The sequence below is a fragment of the Serinus canaria genome, chromosome 10, assembly GCF_022539315.1.
Source record: "Serinus canaria isolate serCan28SL12 chromosome 10, serCan2020, whole genome shotgun sequence".
In the NCBI taxonomy this organism is placed as follows: domain Eukaryota; kingdom Metazoa; phylum Chordata; class Aves; order Passeriformes; family Fringillidae; genus Serinus; species Serinus canaria.
Genome location: NC_066324.1, coordinates 14,163,115 through 14,183,756, shown reverse-complemented (window position 1 = coordinate 14,183,756; position 20,642 = coordinate 14,163,115). Strand labels below are relative to the sequence as shown.

General features: G+C 42.6%; 2 protein-coding genes across 2 annotated transcripts in view; one reads left to right on the top strand and one right to left on the bottom strand.

Moving 5' to 3' along the window:
• The window catches only part of MINDY2 (MINDY lysine 48 deubiquitinase 2), a 32,685-nt gene extending 25,331 nt beyond the window's left edge, over nucleotides 1-7,354 (bottom strand). The window contains exon 1 of the mRNA XM_009089880.4: nucleotides 6,588-7,354. Within this exon, the coding sequence (XP_009088128.3) occupies nucleotides 6,588-7,247 (660 nt within the window). The 5' untranslated portion in view covers nucleotides 7,248-7,354. The remainder of the gene's footprint in view (nucleotides 1-6,587) is intronic.
• Nucleotides 7,355-8,824: 1,470 nt separating this feature from the next.
• The window catches only part of ADAM10 (ADAM metallopeptidase domain 10), a 42,796-nt gene continuing 30,978 nt past the window's right edge, over nucleotides 8,825-20,642 (top strand). The window contains exons 1-2 of the mRNA XM_030228391.2: nucleotides 8,825-9,063; nucleotides 17,304-17,454. Coding sequence (XP_030084251.1) covers nucleotides 9,009-9,063; nucleotides 17,304-17,454 — 206 coding nt within the window. The 5' untranslated portion in view covers nucleotides 8,825-9,008. The remainder of the gene's footprint in view (nucleotides 9,064-17,303; nucleotides 17,455-20,642) is intronic.

Genomic DNA, 20,642 nt, shown 5'->3' with positions numbered 1-20,642 from the left:
CCTCCAACATCTTGCCATTCAAAGTCTACAACAGGTATTTATTATATCAGGAATTTTTTAATCAAGTTCCTCAATACTGATCACTGCTGTCCTTGACACATACAGGAAGACAGGATGTCAGACTGTTAACTCATGGTTGAGATTTAAGAGGTTCCACCTACTTTTCTGGTTTTGGAGTAGGAAGAAGTAGAAAACCAGGAGATGGAAGAGCAAGCTACATAAAGCCTTTGATTCAGCACCCCAAACTCAAATATACAGTATAGCAACACACCACTTTGTTCACACTGTGATGGAGAGGGTTTTCAGTATGAAAACTGAGCTATTTTAATAACTTTGCAGGGAAAATGAGGTGTGATTTGGCTATATCTGTCTTATCAATTTTAATTTTGGCTATATCTGTCTTATCAATTTTAATTATATTTGACAAAAGGTAAATGTGTTAAATATATGTAGTCACAAGAAATTTCACTAAATGTGGAAGAAGAAAGAGACCCAAGTTTATATGGCTTTCTTATTTATACTCTAAGAAATATGTCCCTACTTGGGTTAGAGTTGACATATGCCACACATTGATCAGCCCAGAGATGGTGGGCTTATAAAGAAGCTGGTAGTATTGGGATCTGGGAAAAGAATTAAAGAAGAAAAATCAGGCATGCATGGGTACATGTTTTTTTGAAAATATTAAATGAATGACAACTGATTGTAACTTACAGAACTCTTCCTGAAACTAATGCTCAATAGGCTAAATGCTGTCATACTCTCTAACCTTTTCACAATATTTACACTGAATATTCAGATAAATATAGTGTATGAGCCATGTAAACAATAGGACTACAAGTTCAAAAAGCTGCTTCTTAAAACTCCAAGCTGGGACTGGCAACATTCAAGTCTTAGCAAAGACTAGCTGCACACCCCTGAGCCAGGGCTCATCACAGCTCCTGAGGCACAGAACAGCATCACCTCCACCACCCCTGCCTCAAGTGCTACAGCACTGCTGCACATCTGCTACAGCACACATGTGCCAGTACAATACGAGGGAAAATCAGCACCACTCCCTCAACTGTTAACTGGGCTCCTGTGATGATTCTTTCAGGACTGAATTTAGCTCTTTTTATTATTTATTTAAACCATTTGTATCAGCTCAGCCAGCATTGCTTGGGAGGTTCAGCTCTGCACCATATTTGGAACCTCTAGAAGCATGCTTACATGACAAACACTAACTCTGAAGCTCAATTACTAGCTTACCTCTATTTAAGCTCTATACATAGAGCTTAAAATAGCACACCATATTATTCATATCACTGGTTAACAAATGGAACTTTCCCTCACAACTGTAAAGCTATCCATTTATTTTTCTACTGCTGAAAAAGCAAAGTGGTTTTGCTCATATTTCCAGGATCTCTCAAAGCTGGATATTTTAGCAAGCTACATCTCAAAATTAACTGCTTGATTAAATGCTAAGCAAAGTTAATTGGTTACTTCATGGCGCAATTTTAGGGCTGGCCTGTGTAGTGGGATTTTGATCACACCTTTGAAGTGGGCTAATGGGGTTCCAACACATTCTAAGAACTTCTGAACAGGGCTGACTTAGGGATATACAGAAAACATGACATTTCTCAGCTGTTCAGAGCTTCATTACAAGCACTTAAGCAACAGGAAATACACAGTGAAGAGGAAATGGGAGAGAAAAATACCTTGGAATTAAGGGAGGGCAAAACATCATACAGAACCACAGTCATTATCCAGATAAATCAACAGAAGAACGCAATGCAAGCAACAGTAGGAGAAGCTGCTCTTGTCCATAACAATCTATTATTTTGAGGGACATATTTTTGCAATAGGTTTCCATGTTTAGTTGCTAGATTTTACATCAATTCCACATTTTAGGAAAAATGCATTTCCTCAACTACCACCCACTTCCTGTACCCCTCTACTGCAGTTTCCTGGTCCTTTGCCCTGATGGCTTTTTCTAACTCTAGCAACATTTTACTTCCTACACTCAGGAGTGGGAAACTTAGTCCTTCTCACACAACTACAGCATGACATAGAGTTGAGGCATATTTTAATTAAAAGACAAGAGTGGTAAACAAGTTTTCATATGGAGCAGATTGTCTAATAAAACTTACACAGTTTCTATGAATTAGACTATAAACCCCAAAACTACATAATACAAATTTTCCACAGTATTCTTCCACACTATAGAAGGGCTTAAAAAAATTAAGTGATATAGTCATGCACAGAGGATAACACTTCTGAAAATACTATGAATATCAAAAGGGTCCAAGAAAATTTCTAATGGCTTATATAATAAGTCTTATATAAGACTTATACTCTCAAAACATGTTTATCTAAAACATGCAACTCCTCTGAACACAGTGTTCCAGAGAGGTATGGGTAGCTTCAAGCAGATTTGACAAAAAACAATTAATATTCTCTGCAAATAAGTGCCCCTGGCCTGGCAGGAACAGCTTCATGAACCTGTGACAGGACAGTGTGCGCTGCCACTCCACATCCTCAGCCAGGTAAGCTCCAGCCGCTGGGAGTGGGCTTGTTGCTGCGCTGGGCACGGCTCCAGGCTGGGACCTGCGGGCTCAGCTCATCCCACAGGTGCCGGAGGAAGGGAGGCTGCCAAGCCCCGCTGAGCAATCTGTGCCAGCTCCGGCCATCCGGACAGGCACGAGCGACAGGGACAGCACATCACGTGTGAAGGGCCAGTGCCAGCCCCCAGAACAGGCAGCACCACTGCAGCCTCTGACCGACCGAGCGGGGACCAGCAGGAACTCACTGTGCTCAGCTCCTCCCAAAAGGGCCATTTTAATGAAAACCTAACATTAAGAATTTCTAAGTAGAATGTTTTACTCTACCTCTTCTCTGAATGTCAGTTTGGATACATCTAAGCAAGAAAATGGTTATATAACATTTACTTACATAATTGTTATGATACCTAAATAGGTAATTCATACAGTTCTAAAAGTTTCCAAAATTTTAGTAGAACTAGGTATGTAGGGAACACAGCTCATTCTATTTGTTGAGAGGCTTATGACACAAAAAACTTTCAAAGACATTTTCAATTATGCAGTATCACTGTTCTTCTACATAAGGACAGGATATTCCATATGCATGCACTTCTCAAGACAATATTAATAATATTTATATTCTAATTGTATCATGTTTTCCCTTTGCTTATTTTATGTTTCACAATTTTCCCTGCATATTTCTGTGCAACATGTTAAGGTGCACAGAGTTCTTCAGGTACAAGACATCGCATCCTACCTAAGAAGCACAGAGCAGAATCACATGGCACCCTTACTAAGCTTTCAGCATCTGATGATTGCCACATTCCCCCCGCTCCAAATTACATTTAATGAAATGCCAGAAGTTATCAGAAAGTGTTGTATGAGCTACATCTAACAAAGATCACAAAAGACACTTAGAAAAGCCAACTTTGCATTGCTAAGCTTAGCCACATAGTGAACCACAGGACTGAGCTAAAAGTGAGCAATCTCCAGATTTAAATAAGCTGAAAAACAGTGTGCTGCACTATTCTACATCAGAGGACATAACTCACGCTTGTACATACATTTAAAAATGCTTGTTTCAATCTCTACTTCTGCTTCATTTCCATCACACAAGTCTAAGTGGTTACGACACTGTTTTGCACAACAGCTGTTCTGCACAGCAGCTACTTTTCCAAGTTGGTATCACAGTACTTTTGTTTTTCTTCTTACAACATTTCTCTAACACTCCTGTAGCAGAGCTCCTTGGCTCTCCCTCTTATAGGCGAAACTGCAAGTTACACTTAGACAGGCAGACTGCAAAAACACTTCAAAAGAAAAGAAATTTCATAATTTTAATATTTAAAATACAGCTTCTGTAATCTGCCACCTCAAAGTTTTATGTATCCTTTGAAAGTAGTGGATAAAAGAGAGGTAGCAGTTTTATCACAAGCTTAGTTCCAAAACCTGCTATTTTCAAAATGGAATTTGAACAGTCACAGTGGGTGCTACTATTTCAGAATTTCCAAAACCCCAACTGCCAAACCAGTACTGCATTTAAGCTGGCTGAGACCAGATCTATCCACAGGATGACCAGAACTCTCAACCCTGTCAGGAAAGAGTTCTAAAAAGGAAAAATGGTGCCTGATACAGGGAATAGAACCCAAGGCATAACTGCTTGTTACTCCCTATTGTGATTCTATTTTTCCTCCTCATCTCCTTCTTATGCTCTTTTTTCCCCATTACATGTAGCTTCTTTTCACCCAACATGTACTATGGTATTCTCAGGCCACTTTTGCCTATTTTCATCTTTCAGTCTGCCTTCTTGTTCCCAAACTATAATTACTTGACCCAGCCTAGTGTTCATGTTGGTTCAGGAGGAGTGGGAAGGTGGATGTCCATCCTCAGCCCTCACATGTAGCAAGCTGCTGTCAGTGATGTACAGATGAGGCGCCACCCCAACCACTGTGAACGTGGTTCTTGACTATGAGCTGGGGAAAAGAAAGGCCAATTTGTAGAGGCAGTAATTAGGAAAATCAATTACAAGCAACTACAATATATAACCAAACAACAGGAAAACCCTCAAGCCTGTAAATAATAACTTGTGATGACAGTTTCACCAGTTCAGCTGCTTGTCTGCAACTCATGTAAATTTTGCTGAGGTTTTAAATAGACAGAACTACAGAAAACTTCCTGTAATCTGAGCAATAAGAAACAGAAGGGCATTCCCAAGGGGTATTTTGGTTTTTGCCTATTTATAAAACTGGGTATTACCTTAATTCTCACTAATGTAATATTTGATCCCAGCAGAATGTCAGTTAAAATTCTGGTTGGAGAGCAGCAGCAGAGGAAAAAGCAAAAATGTTAGGGAAAAAAAACCTCCAAAAACTTGAATTCAAACAACAGGACCAATGCTGTCCCATTTACATCTTTCATTAAACCAAAGATTAAAAAGGAAGATCCTATAACTGTTTCTTTAAAAATGCCCCCCCCCCAAAAATGATAAGGAATGGCAAGTTTTTGAAGTCATCCCTAGACACCAAAGAGGGAGCACACAAAGCAAGTGTTCAATACTGAAGCCTGTGACAACATTCACACCCTCCTGAGGATAGCAAAACCTACATAAGGCAATACCTTACAGTCACACCCAACTTCCCTCTACTGCTTTTACTGATGCCTAAATACCAACACCACTGTACCCAGAGTTTTCCTCCTGATGTCTGAGCTATTCCACTCAGAAAAATAAGTAGAAATTGTAACTCAACCAAGAGCATTAATCTTCTGCAGTTACCTGCATCTGAACAAATTTTTTCTCATATTTGCATTTTGACCTTTTCCTAAGTCACCTGTCACACTGCAAACAACCTCTTACTCTCCCAATACCAAATTTCTTCCCCTTGCTACTACAACATAAAAGCTATTCCAGTAAAGCTTTCCTATTTCAGGACTCTGTTCTATCAGCTCTTCAGTCTTCCGGGGCTGAATTGCCAGCATTTCCTGACACGTGCCCCTCATCCTTGTTTTGCAGTGCACACAACCTTACAGCTTTCCTCCAAAAGATACTCCTTTCACATAGACATGTTAATAACTACATTATGGCTTAGATTCAATTACTTAAAAGACTGGGGGAAAATTATTTTAAAACTATGGGAAGTCCACATCCACAATGGCTACAGAGAACAAGAACTTCCAGGTCTCAAAGCTGCACTTGATCACTACCTGATTTATTCATTAATTTAAATACAATCTATACTGCATAACTTTGAATGTGTCCTTATTACTCAGGCAGCTCCTGGTACAAGTCTGTATTTTTTACAATTCTTCATTTCTTACAGCTCTACATATGCTTTATTATATGAAACTAACCCGTTTCCCAAAAATATCACTTATGTGCTCAGTGCTATAAATAGTAATCTTTACTTACTAGAAACCTGTACACATCAATAAACTATTATATGCTATATATTGTTCAAGTTAGTAAACATCATCGAGATATTTTATTTCTGTTTTAGAAATAAAATTTTAGGACAGCAGCATCTAAGTAGTATATTGGCAACATACTGCACGGCAGTATTTGTTTTCAAAGTTCTATATGTGAGACATGTGCTTAACAGCAGAAATAAGACTGAAATATTTACTAAAAGAATGCGGAGAATAGTTTGGGTTGAAAGAGTCCTGAAAAGATCATCAGGTTCCAGACCCTGTGCCATGGGTAGGGACATCTTTTACTAAACCACGTCGCCCAGAGACCCAACAAGCCTGGCCTTGGACACTGGTAGGGATGGGGCATCCACAGATTCCCTGGGCAACCCGTGCCAGTGCCTCATCACCCTCACGGGGAAGAATTTTTTCCTCGTATCTAAACTTGCCCTTTGCTAGTTTAAAGCCATTCCCCCTCGTCCTATCGCCACATGTCCCTGTCAGAAGTTCCTCTCCAGCGTTCTCGACAACGTCCTTGTCCGATACAGCACAAACTTCCCGCGGTGCCCCCACGCCGCGCTGGCTCGGGAGCCCGAAGGCAGCCGGCGCCACTCGAGCCGCCTGAGAGGCACCGCCCGCCCGGCCCCGCCATGGCGCCCGCCCGCCCGGTACCTTCCAGGCCAGGAGCAGCACGTTCATGATGGCCAGCAACGGGCAGGGGCCGTTCTCGTTCTGGGTGATGACGGGCGTGTTCTCCTCCTTCCAGCGGACCCACTTGATGTGATAGACCGACTGGCCCGGGAAGCGTTCCTTGGAAGCAGAGAGAAGCTGGGAGCCCGCCGCCGGCCTGTCCCCTTCGGGCTCCGGGGCCGGGCCCCCCGAGGAGGCCCCCGCCACCACCGCCTCGTCGGCGTCGCTGTTGAGCTCGGAGCTGCTCGGGCAGCAGGAGTGCAGGTTGGAGAAGGACTCCAGCGAGTCCAGGCTGCGGGACTCCTCCCCCGGCGGGCTGGGAGCGCCGCTGCTCCCGGAGCCGGCTCCCGCGGGACCGCTCTCCGACGCGGGCGCCGCTCCGGGACTCTCCGGCACCGCCAGCCCCGCGCCTTCCGCCGCCGCAGCACCTTCCGCGGCCCGGGAGGGGGACGCGGTCTGAGGGGCCGCGGCGGGAGCGGGGGCCGGCGGAGGGGAAGGGCTGCGCCGCCCGCCGTCCTCCTCGGCCTCCCTACAGCCGCCCTCGCCCGCCGCCGCTTCTCCCAGGCGGAGCCGGCTGGCAGCGCCCCCGCCGCCCGTCTGCAGCGAGCCCGGGGGCGGCGGGGGCTGCGCCAGGCTCTCCATGCCCGGCCCGGCCGCTCCGCTCTCTATTGGCACCGCAGCGGCTGCGCCTCCGCCCGCAACGCCCGCGACGCCATCACAGCAGCGGCGCCAGCTCCGCCCCGCCGGGGACGTGCGGGCGGGCGGGGGAGCGGCCGCGGGTCACGGCGGGGCCCGGGGCGGGGGGGCCCCGGGGCGGGGCGGGCCGCGGGAAGGGGAGGGAAACAGGTGAGTCCGGCTCTCCTGAGCGTGCTCGGTGCTTTTCCTTGCGGTTTCTTAGACAGTCGTACTATAAAAAACACGGCTGTGGCGAGTATAATAGATAACTGGAACAATTTGATTGTGTAGACTAATAGAAAGAGAGGAAGTTTAGGTTAGGTATTAGGAAAATTTTCTTTACTGTGAGGGTGGTGAGGCACTGGCACAGGTTGCATAGAGAGGCTGCAGATGCCCCATCCCTGGAAGCGTTCAAGTCCAGGTTGGATAAGGTCTTGAGCAACCTGCTCTAGTGGGAGTCGTCCCTAGCCGTGGTAGGGTCTGGAACTAAATGTTCCTTATGATCCATCCCAACCCCTTAACATTCTATTTAACATTCTATGATTCTGTAAGTATTAATGTGGGTGTATTACTCAGACTTTACCCTAATGAACCTCTCCTCTCCCTACAGAAATCTTCAGCTTTCAATCACATTTTAAATAGTCTTGGGATAATAAGGGTTTATCCTTTCATTGTATTCTCAGCAGCTCTCTAATTTGACGTCTGTAAATACTTGCATCAGCTTCTGCAGCCTTATCTATGTTAACTGTAATTTTACATTCTATGTGCATTTCTATAACACCTTCTCTCACCTGTATCAGTGACAGGTGGAAGTCGGTTTTTATTCTGACACGACAATAGGAATGAAAAAGCACAAAAGCATAAACTGAGAAACTTGGTACAAACTCTAAAAAACTAATCCTTTGAGATGGCACAGTTGATAGAAGAATCAGCATAAGGACAAACAAGAGGAAACATTTTGCTCAGATGTCTCACATTTGTATTTCTACGGGAGGATTTTCCTGTATCCTTGAATTGTGAAGGTTGTTCAAGACAGTCTCAGAATGACAAGTCCCTGTTCAGTGGGGAGACTGCAACACTTCAAACATGTAGAGTATCGGGAGAAGTCGGTGACGTAAAATAAAACTCTGAAAGTATGTAAATTAGTTTTTGCAAGGAAAAAATGTGTATCTGGTAAGGGGGTGAAGGAAACCAGAGCAAAACTCCAAAAGTAAATTAGTTCTCTGCAAGGAAAAGCCACGCATCCGGTGAGGGGACAAAGGACAGCAGCCCATCCGCTCCGTCCGTACTTCGGTGCGGAAAAGGCTCTCGAGCGCCGGCCCCGGAAGCGGCGGGAGAGGCCCCGCCCTCGTGCAGCCCCGCCCCCGGGCGTGTTCAGGGGGCTCCGCCCCTTCCGCCTGGCTCCGCCCCCTTGCGCGCGGGGCGGGGCGGGGCGTTCCGCGCGCTCTGGGCGTGTCCCGCGGCCCCGCCCCGCCGGCGGCGTCTGGCGCGCGCGCGGGCGGAGGGAGCGGCGGCGCGCGGAGCGGAGGGAGGGGGGGCAGAGCTGCCGGGAGAGCCGTCGATCCCGGGCGATCCGCGGCCGTTCCGTGGGCGGGAACAGTCCTCCGGAGCGGCGGGGGACAAAGCGGAGGGAGGCGCCCAGCTCGCCCCTCCCCATCCCGCCCGGCGCCGGTCTGGGGCGGATGTGCCGTGGGTAGGCGGCGGCGGCGGGGCCTGCGCCCGGTGGAGATGGATCTGGCGGGGACGATAATCCTGCTGTGCTCCTGCGCGGCGGGCGCTGGAGGTGAGGAGCCGCCCGGCCTCGCGGGGCCCTGGTTTGGGGCTGTCTCCCTTCCTCTCTCCCTCCTTCTTCTCTCTGTATCTCTCTCTCCCTCCTGTCTCCGGCGCTCGGGGCCGGGGGCGGCGGGCCCCGCTCTCCGGGGCGCCCCGGCGCCAGGGCCGCGGCTGGGCCGCCAACCGGGTCCCCGTTCCGCCCGCCGCTTCAGCCCTCCCGGGCCTCTCCCCCGCCGCCCGGGGCCGGCCTGGTGCCCCCACGCCTTGCCCGGGACTTTCCCCGCCGAGGACCGGGTCACTTGTTCTCCGCTCTTCTTCCCCCTCGGGTCCTTCTCTCCGCGCTCGGCTGTGTTTGTTTTCCCTCCCGGCTCCGCTTCCGTCCCTCAGGACTTCCCGCCCGGTCCCGGTGGCCGCTTCCCGGCTCCCTGCCCTCGCCCTCGAGGCCGCTTCTCTCTCCCCGAAACCGGGAAGGACGGGCAGGCGGAAAGTTCAGCTTAAGGAAATAAAAGAGGAGCCCGAGTTCTTCCCGAAGTGTGACCGTGACTTCCAGGAGGGTCTCCGCTCTCCCAGGCGGGGGCAAAACTCCCTTGTGTTTATGGGGACGTGTAACTGTATCGGCTCCCGTTAGGAATTGTTTCTCAGCATTAGGAACTGGGCAGTTTCTCCACTGCGACTGGTCATGTTAATGGGGCAAATTATGGCAGGGAAAATAGTTTCGACTTTGTACAGAGAGAGAGTTTCGGAAAGGGTGGACTTGGGAGGGTGTTTCTAGAGAACTGTGGGTGGAACAACTGATAAAGACTTGTTTCCTCTGTTTCATTTGGCACCTCTCTGATTTATCTGGGCTCTGCCTCTGTGTGCATCAATATGTAGGTTTATTAACAAAGAAGCTAGACCTAAATGCTGGTCTTCCACACATTCTCAAAAAGTAACATCAAAGTATGGGAAACTTCAGTAGCTTTTACTTGTGGCTAAGCCGTGAGAAAAAAAGCAGGGTGATTTGCGTGGTCAGAAGCCATCCTGTTATTTATATGATTAGGAGTGGGATGCACCAAAGAATTTAGGTTTTTCTTAGTAAATTTTTGTAAGCTGTCGAGATATTTATGACTTAATTGTTGGCAAGGCGTCCTTGTTTTCTGAACTAAAAGGTGCTGGCACAGAACTAACTCAAAATAATTAATTAACCAGTTGTGAGGGTTGTTTTCACTGTTTAATTCAAGGAAGGCAGTTGTGCCTTAAAAATTGTAGTAAAAATGTGAGGTGCAGTTCTCTGGATATACAGACAAAAGTTCATGAAATGTATTTCAAAAATTCCTGTTAATTTTTTTCTTTGAGAGAAGAATGGACACCTTCAACATTTCTAGGCAGTAGGAAGCACACCTCACTATTAGTTGGTAGAAGTGCATGTGTTTGGTGGGTAGCAGTGCAGGTAAATCTTTAAATGCTGCACAGAAATATAGTGATAGTGACATTACACATCTCTAAAATATCCAGTAGAACATTGTTTGTAAAAGTCTGAATGTAATTACAAAAGATTTGCCATAGTTCTGTGTTAAATTAAAAATAGACTTTTAAGTTTAGGAAGGTCTATTTTATCTGTGTTCTCATTTCTACAGTTTCTTATATAATGCAAATATTTTTAATTATTGAAAAATAGGGTTCTTCATTTGTGTATTTTTCCTTCTAGGCAGGCATTAATATCTGCGTGGAAAGGGCAAGTTCATGATTCTTGAAGTTGCTGTGAGAGCAGTGCAAACTGGAAAGGACTGATAAGAACCCAACAATTTGCATTTCATTTATGTGCAGTGCATTTGGTCTCAATTAATCTTACACAGATCTTGAAGCTAAGTTTCATTTATCTGTAAAGTTGTCTGGTTTTAAGCCACATAGGTATTAAATAGTAATAACTTTGAAAATTTCATTAATCTACACTTAAAAATAATTAGGGGTTTGGATGTTTGGTCTAAGATTGGTGTATTTTTAGGGGATACCCGAGTTTGAACTCTTTCAGAATTACACAATGCCTTGTGCCCGTGTACTGTGCAGGCACTCTGCATACTCTATTGTAATGATCTTCAGATATAAAGGTATAGATTAACAGAACCAACTGTAACATTAGCTCACAGCTAAGTATGAAACATAAAATCGACTTCTAAAACATGGTGCAGCATAATTGGGATGGCTTCTTTGAAAAGGTTTAGTAAAATCTCTTATTTTTCTTAAATTATTTTCAGTTGTTGTTTATGTTATTCTTAAAATTATGTGAGGGGAATGCAATCAAAAGCAATCTGAGTAGTGCTGCTGCACTGTGAAATGTGCTGCAGAGTTTGTCTTGGGCTGCTTCATAGCTTTTGGTAGGTTATGTCTGTGTGGTTGAAGCAGACACGTTATCAGAAGTTTGGCCTAAAAGACTCAGAAACATTCTTGGTCAGGTTCTGGTTTTAGATCACTTCTACTGTTTTCTTCTGCTTTCTTTGCTTCCACTGCATAAATATCACTTTCATAAAACAATGGTCCAGCAGGTCAGCTTGAATACTGTGTAAATAGTATAAGAAGGAAGAGCCACACCATTTATTTTGTTTTCTTTCTGTTAGTAATTAGGGAAAGCTAGAATTTAGTTTCTGGTGTTGGTGTCTACTTGAGATACGGTATATGTACCTTGACTTTTAAGAATTCTTTTTTTAAAAGTGAATCTCAGCGTTTTCCCAACACCCCTGGAATTGCTTGGCTTAAGGCATCTCTTCACTCACTGCTGCTGTCATGAATTTTGATGTGTGTGAAGTGGTGCTTAAGTTGGGTAATCTTATTGGCAGCTTTTTGCAGCATGCTTTGTTGCATGTGATGAAGATGCATGCAGGTATATTAATCAGTACTTAATTATCCATGCATAATGATGTTCTTAGAGGAGTGGAAATACCTAATTTAACCTCTCCTTCTCCCTAAGGGTCATTAAAAAAAAAAGTGAAAGAACAATAGCAAACACAAAGGAGAACTGTTGAGGTCTCTGACCAGCTTGGATTTAACAAGAGTGACCATGCTTTGGCTAGGCTGATGAAATGCTGAATATCATTGCAAATATATGATAAATAGTTTCTTGTCACTGGTACAACATGCTCTTTTTATGTTGCTAGGATTTCCAAGTTGTATCTTGATGTCTTGTGCTGCTGGATATTGAACTGCCTATTTCCCAGTGAGCATGGGAGAAATTCTGCTTTTTTTCTGGACACATGGGGGAGTTGTGGGAAGGCATTTATAAGCTATCAGCATCTGAGTGATTTAGTTGTGTTCTTATTATAAATTGAGAAGAACAGTAGCCTTCATAAATATGGCAGCATTCAGCTTCCAGCATTTATTTGGAGTTTGAAATAAAAACATTATGGCTGAGAGAGTGCCTAGTAAAGACAGCTGTCAGATGGTTGTTTCAGAAATGCCTATGGTAATTAAAAATAAATAAAATTAGGTGTTTAGGTGATTGCTTTGAAATACTGTTGCCCAAAAGCCTCAGACTGCAGTTTGTTTATACTTTTAAAAGATCCAAAGGTTCATTTTGCAGCATGGCAGAGCTGCTGTACTGAGTTGTTGCTGTCTGGTGGTCCTGCCCTGGCCATGCACTCCCACCTCTCCTCCTGGCATGAGAAGTCAATCCAAAGGAAAAAAATTAATCAGTTCCTGCCAGATGTGTAACTAGAGTTGCTTTATTGAGCAAACCCAGGCCTGATGGGAAAGAAGAAGTGGGACTTTCACAGGGTGGAGGGGAAGAGAGTCAATAAAAAGCAGACAGCTGCTTGCACTGGTGTTGCCATACTGTCTGACCATGCACTAAATGGAGGCCTCAGTGAAGGGAAATGATCCTGACTTGGCTTCTTGATTACATGTTTTTCTTTCACCAAAAACTCACTTGAAAAGTGAGTTTTTGGTGAAAACCAGAAAAGAGAGAATATTTTTTCAGCTGAACCTAGTGCCAGTGCAAGGGAAGAATGGAAGCAGAGTGGGTGTAAAAGGGCAGCAGGGCCTGCCCTTCTGCTGGCAGTTTGGAAACAACAGCCTGAATAAATTCTTCTGAGAAGTTCAAGCCAGGAGGTATATGGTAGAATTTCTGCCTTGCTAAATCTGAATGCAGTGTACATTCTTTAATGTCCCATGTAAATGGAGCTTTTTTGTAAGATGGATAAACTCTATGTTGAGAATAACTTGAAGCAAAAGTTGCTTTGATTATCTTAATTTAAATTACAATCATAATTCTCTACAAGATGTTTATCTCATGCTGGCATTTTAAATCTGCAAATTAGTGATGATGCTTGCAGTAATAAGACTTGTCTGGTGAGTTAGCTTGGCTTCTGATCAATTTCTGATACTCTGTCAAGTTGTATTCTGTGTTTTTTTCCACCCCACTAACAAACTTGAGTTGTGCTCGAGCTGTTTGCATTTGTCATGCAAGTCTTAATCTGAGTGGTTTAATGCAAACTTCATCTTTTAGAACAGTGCATGCTTGATTCATCCTCTTATGGGAAGTTAAATATTATTCTGTTTTATAACGATGTGTATAAAATGAGATATTTATATTTACTTGGGTAACCTTTCAGTACTGTTTATTACTAGTCATTTGTTTTGTGCATGGAGCTAGCTTCTATAAAAATGTCCTCCAGAATCTCCACAGACACTGAGATTAGTCTGACCAGCTTGTAATTCTCCAGGCCCTCCTCCTTGAAGATGGGGACGACATTTGTCAGGAGCTCCCCTCTATAACAGTAACCTTTTAGAAAGGTGATGGAAGCCTTTAGGTGGTGTCAGCCAGCCCCCCCAGCACTCCTGGATGCATCCCATCTGATCCTGTGGACTTCTGTATATCCAGGTGGCTGAAGTGTTCCCTTGCTCATGCCATCTGCTGCAGGTGCTGCTTCTCTCCTGCAGACTGGGAAGGGTTTGTCTGGGGGAGGAAGCTCTTCATTTCTCTGAGGAAATAACTGACCAGGGAATCGTTGAGCACGTACCACCAGACAACTGTTACATGTGTTTGCTCACCTTGTGCCAGGAAGCTTACAGCTAAAATCACATGGATGATCCAGTTTAGCCTTTGCACAAGGCTGGTTAGGAGGTGAGAGTACATGTCTCAGACTCCATACCTGTCCAGTGGGATTTGTTTGTTCACAACAACAACAACTGTAGATGCTTCACAGCTCTCTAGGGATCCTGAAGAGTTGTATATCCTCACACACAAAACATCTTTCACAGGGACTGGCACACTGAGACATTTGCCTAAATGCTCTGCTGGATTCTGTTTTAAGTCCTTCCTAGTGTTTGGTTCTAAGCTGGTGAGAGTAAAGCTTCGTTCCTGCAGGGAATTTGTCACAGGAAATGCCACATCTAGTTTAGCAAGTCTTTGGAAGACTATACTGTCAGGTTCAAAAGCCATCCCCTTGTCAGTCTCTGATGTCTGTATCCTAAAGGGTTTCTGTCTCCTAGCTTAGTGTCTAGGTGGAGTGTAATGTTGTTTTATTCCACCAGATTGCCTGGAAGGCATCACGCTGTTTTGTTTTGTTGATGGCAACATGACACATGGAATTTGCAGAGCAGTTCCCATAAACTACATTTAGGTGTTCGTGGTTCAGTGTTTCTTACTGTGGGCTTCCTGATTGTATCCTTAATTGAAAAGATCTTTGTCAGGCAATCTTTGTTAAAAACCCCAAACCCCTAGTATTTCATTTACAGAAAATAACGGCAGTAGTTTGTAACAGAGGTTGGGATCTGGTGTGTGCTATCATAATGATTTCTTGGGGTGTGCCACTTCCAGATTCTGTGAAAGACTTCTTCCTTTTTGATACAGTCTTCTAATTACAGAAACTGGAGCCGGCAGGTCTACCTGCCTCATGTACCTCAATTTTATGAACTTTTGCCTCAGAATCCTCTATAGATTCTTGTGTTACTATGGTTGAGCTATTTATTAAGCTACCTTTGTAAAGAAGATAATCCCTTTTGCTAGGTAGCTGGTTTGATTACAAGGAGAGTGTGATCAGTTGCAGACTTTGAATGCTTTAGCAATGTTGATGTTATAGAGGTTTCTGAAAGTGAAACTCTTAATTTTGAAGCATTAAGTCCCTTTTTGGAGAAGCCATAATGCTCTAGGTGGTGCGCAGCTGCTCTGCTTAAGCAAGAAGAGAGCAGCAGGAGTGTTTGTGTTAAGTGTTTGCTATGAGAGTACTTAAAACATAAGGAGTTCTTTAAGTTTTGGAGAAAGGGAAAAGAAAGTGCTGTTTCCCTGTGTGATCATACCAAGTGTATTAATTTTTTGTTCTTGTTGTTAAGAAGAAATAGCTTTGCTTAAAACCCTCTGCTTTTCCTTGGTTGAGAGAACAGTTATAAAACTTCTAATGTCAGTAGTCTTTTGCTGTCTTGTCACAGTAGCTAGCACTTAAAAACTATTCTTTGTGACTCAGTTAAACGCTGTCTCTCATCTTTTCACGTGGTCATGAGACCTGGATCGAGTGCCAAGTGTTATTGGGTCTTCAGTAAGTTGTCACACTTCAAAATTTTTTTTCTGGGTGCCTGAAGCTGTTCAAAGTGTCTTGGAATACCGAGAAGAAAAATGGTCTGTAACATTTAAAGGAGTGCATTATTACAAGCTTCCTACCACAGAAAATTTAAAGATGATTCTGAAGCACAGGAGTGTACAGATTCTCCAGTATACTTTCTAGTTTTGATCAAGTTCTTGAAGCAAGTTTTTAATACATTAGTCTAGATTCAGGTTCATTTAACAATTAAAACTTTAAAGTTTTAGCCTATATCAATTAATTTTGAAGCTTGTCTTCGTAAAATGCTGACACTTCTGGATCATACACCTGGAATTGGAAAGCATGTATCTGTAGTCAGGCACGTGTATATATCGTGCATGATCTCAGGCCAATTTGATTTGGTACATAGAAGTTCTTGGGTTATAGGAGGTGTTATGGTTAATTTTGGAGGGATTATGTTGGAAATGATGAGAGAAACGGCAAGCACAGACAACATTCTGCATCCTCAAAACTGTTAGTTACTGAAACTTTGTAATGATCCTGTGCCTTACTGGCATTAGAAATAATGTAGACTTTCTTGAACCACACATTTTAAACATTTTAAGGTGCCTAAGATGCTTTCCTTTTTGGAAAGCTGAGTGAGAATGGACATTTATTTTGAGACTTAAGATTGAGAGGAAATTAGAATGAAGTTTTGTTATTGGACTGTATTTGCAGTTAACAATGAAGAGTCAACATTTGCAGTAGCCTACAGTACTGTGAGTAAATTTGAATGGGATTTCTCTGCAGTATAGCATTAATTGAATTTTAAACAGATACAGCAATATCATCTTGTGCACATGGCTGCTAAATGTAAGCAATGCTTTTGAAAGTATGAATTTACTTGGCTATCTTTTTAGTGATCTGAAGAAAAATACCACATGTAGTGCCTGAGAACTAACATATAGTTTGGTTTGAAGTTAAATTGATTACGAGATTGTATTGTTTCTTCTTGCATAATTCAGAGTTCTTCTGGTTTTCTCCACAAGTTGTATTTTGGGGTTCTTTTAGTGATTAGGGTCTCTTCTTCCATCAGGATAGGAGGGTAAAAATCTTTGCCATTTTCTGCCATGAACTCATTTTAACTTAAGGCATAAATATTACCCTAGAAGGAATTGTGCAAAATAGACTGAACTGAATCTACATCTCTGGAGATACATTTTAATAAAACTTTTCCATGTGGTAAAACATTCCATGTGATAAAAATGTGTTGCTAGGTGTCATGATTTGCTCTTAATTTCCCTGGATATTTCACATGTAGAATACAAACATTCTGAGCAGGTAGTGTGGTTCATGACTTCAGAGTGAAGTTGGAAGCACAATTTCTGGGAACCTGAAGAGAGATATTCAGCTGTTGCACGTCTTATTTTGAATCAGGAATGCTTTTCTAAAACATCTCTCAAGAATTCCTGTTGACAGTGATGTAGTTTGCATTGTGGAGTAGTTTTGGAGTAAATTAACTATACTTGTGTTGATATTCAAGTAGAAGATGCTTTAAAAGGCCCATCTGATGCACTTGTAGCTGCAGATTTTGTGTCCTGTCTGTGGGAACTAGAGTAGAACGAATCTGATGTGTACAAATGAGAAAAATAAGTTATAATGGATATAATGTGGAATTTGTGTCCTTGTTACCAGCTGCTTTGCACCACAGGTCTGCCATGCCTGGTAGTATGGTTAGAACCTTGTTGTCTCTGTTTTTCAGGCCAGTATGGAAACCCTCTGAATAAGTACATTAGACACTATGAAGGACTGTCCTACGATGTGGATTTGTTACACCAAAAACACCAGCGTGCCAAAAGAGCAGTGTCACATGAAGAGCAGTTCTTGCGCCTGGATTTCCATGCTCATGGAAGGTTAGTGATATCTTAGAAGGTGTTTGCTCTGAATATTTCATTCATGTGTTTTGATTCTAGTGAAATGGAAAGGATGAAATACAACCACCAAAATAACATTAGCTGGAATCCACCACATTGCACTGTTTGCGGTTTCTATGAAGTATTTTCTCTAGTGTTTAGGTATGAAATTGTTTCTTGCAAGCCTTCTTCAAACATCTGATGGTAACTATTAATACACTTTGAAGCTTAAATAATGGAATCATGCTTGAAACAGAATGGTAATTGATTCTGAGTTTATAATGTAGTTTTGTGTTACATATATAATTGGTTTTTTCTTCATTTTTTTTCCCCAAGAATTGTGCCAAACTGCCTGAGAAAATGTAATTGAGAAAAAGTAACATTTCAAATTGCATTTGAAGCTACAAAATAGGCCAAAAATGTTCTGGTTTGTGTGTACTGGTGTTATCTGATTTTTTATGATATTGTGAAATTTAGAAATTATTTGACATGAGGAAAGATGGTTACTGTTCCAAGACATGCTTTGCCTTGCATTTACCATGAAGGATCCAGTGCTAAAATTAGATATTCAGTGTGACCAACTGAAGTATAATTTGTAGGTTTTCACTTAGGAAGATCTCATTGCAATTTGGAATTGCCTGCTTTTTGTATAACCCAGGATAACAGGAAGAAAGTTATAATATTTGTGTATCTTAGTTTCTGTGACTCCCTCCTTTGCAGCACCACTCTCTTAATATATTTCAGGAATGTGTAATGCCCTTGTTTTTCTTGTTATTTCAGTTACAATTCAGTATTTAGAACTTGATAAATAATTGTTAGCCATATGTCAAAACAAAAGAAGTTTAACAGAGAAAATGTAAACCTGGGTCTCCTGAATCTGTTTGGGATATTGTTTTTTTGAGCAAGTGTTTTGGTTTTGTGCCAGCTTGTCATTTCTTCAGGGAATGAACTGTTGTTCCTGGAGGTTTCTGATGTAATGACTGAATTTCAGTGCATGCTCCTGGAAGGCCAGCATTAGGATTGTATTTCTAAATGCTGTGGAACTACATCCCAAACCCTGATATTAAAGCCCTGTCCTTAAAACCTTGTTTTCAAGTGTGATTTTTAGTCCAAGGAATTTTATTGTTGAAAGAAGAGTCATAGTGCTGCTGTCTCTGCTGTAACTTCACTGGCAGTCTCTAGTTTTCCCTCTTAAATTGTTCTAATAAACAAGCCTGCAGAGTAGAATGCTCCAGAGGCTCCCCACAGTGTAAACCTTGCTACTTTTAAATCTCCAGCAAGGTTTCAAGGCAGTGGAGTTCAGTTTGAGCCTAATGCTGCCACTTCTAAGCTGCAGGCTGGTGGATAATTTAAGCTCACTGAAGTGTGCACTGCTGCAGAGAGAAACAGGCCTGACCACATTCCCAGCATCATCCTTGTGCTAACACTGCTAGTGTTAAAGCCAAGCAAGGAATAGCATCTGGACACTAATCTGTCTAAAAATTATTTGGGGGGAAAAAAAATCAGTGTGACTTGAAGGAGTGATAGAGGAAGGATGAAACCAGAGTTGCTGGGACAAGGCCACATTTCAGGTCACTTGAGCAGGTTCATCTTGTCACTGGTAGAGATCCCATAATAATCTTCTGTAAGAGCTGCTAGCTTAGTCTCTGAGTTCTCTTTGTGGTGAGAGGGTGGGTTGAAAATCCTTATCCTGTAAAAATGGTAGTTGCACATAGGATAATGTCTAAAAAAAATTTCCTCTCTTCCATCACAAACGAAGACCAGACTTTAGTCAGTCAGGTTTATAAATATTTTGGGAACAGCTGCCCTTACTCATGAAGAAAAATGTTGGTGTTTATATGTGGAATTGATCATAAATCCCTATGGTCTGAGGCACAAATCCATCATTAACTGAGGAGGCTGATTGGAAACTGCCTGTAAGGTTAAACCAGTCCATAATCTAGGATTTGGGTAGTTTCCTGTGGCACATCTAACACTTCCTGCCAAAGAGAGGGTAGTTGACAGGATGTAAATTTAGTCCAAAGTTCCTGTTTATCAATTTGGATGTGTTCTTAAAAAATATTTTCATTTTGCTTTAAATATAAATTAGGAAGGATCAAGTGAAGTGGTATTACTTCACAGAGTCTGTTTATTTGCTTTGAAGGTATGTAGCAGTTTGAGAAGCTGTATAAATAGGATTGGCTTTTTGCAGTTGCAGCTGGTTTATTGTGAATAACTAAGTGATTTATGTCATCACTGCCAAGGACAAAAGTAAAACCTTTCTATCAAGTATTCGAGTTACTTTGTGTGCAGGTAGGAAGTAAAGCTTTTGCAGAACACTTGAATGATGTAGATACAGGCTGTGGACTTTTAAAGTGCTGTGGCATTTAAAAACAGATTGTGAAACTTAAAGGCATTCAGTCAACATGAGAGTTGAGATTCTGAAAACTTACACCTGATCTTTTTTAATGGCCTTTTACCAAATGATCCATTTGGATTTGTCCAGGTGTAGTGGTTTATTGGCACACAGATGTCCAACTTGCATCCCCTTAACTTAGTAAATATAGTAAATAGCTTCTACGTATGAGGACTGAAATGACAGTCTTATCTGTTGATTTGGGTTCTGATGAAATGGCTGTGATTTGTAGCCAGGAAACAATAGAAAAGCTGTCCTAATATTTACTGCCATTCTCTGCTGGCAGCAGCAAGTGAAGCTGGGCCACAGTGGTTCTCAGGCTGTGTCTCTGTGACCACTTCTAAACTTCATCTTTTGGTGTGTGCCAAAGGAAGCACCTGCTGCTCACGTGGCCAGTCAAGATGGGAAAGTGGTTTGGCTGCTTATTTTTAACTGAGGTTAATTGGTTCTTCTGTTCAGTGTAGAGGCAAATTTGCTTTAAGGAGAAGGAGTGCAGAACTAAGCAGCAGTGGTGAGAGGGAGGATGCAGTACCAGCCTTTTCAGTGGCAGTGCTGACATATGCCAGATAAGCATTCATCAGACTTAGTTTCATTGTCCAGAAAATAGCTGGCATCTACCAGTATTTTAGGATTGTGGAAGTAGCATCTGTCCTTTTCAGTGGGCTTAGATCTAAGAACTGTATCTAATAGTACCCTTCTGTTGAAAAAGAAAAAAATAAACCCACAATTTAAATATTACATATTTATACCAAATGAAATGGGCCATTTAATGATGGGCTAATAGTTAAATAAT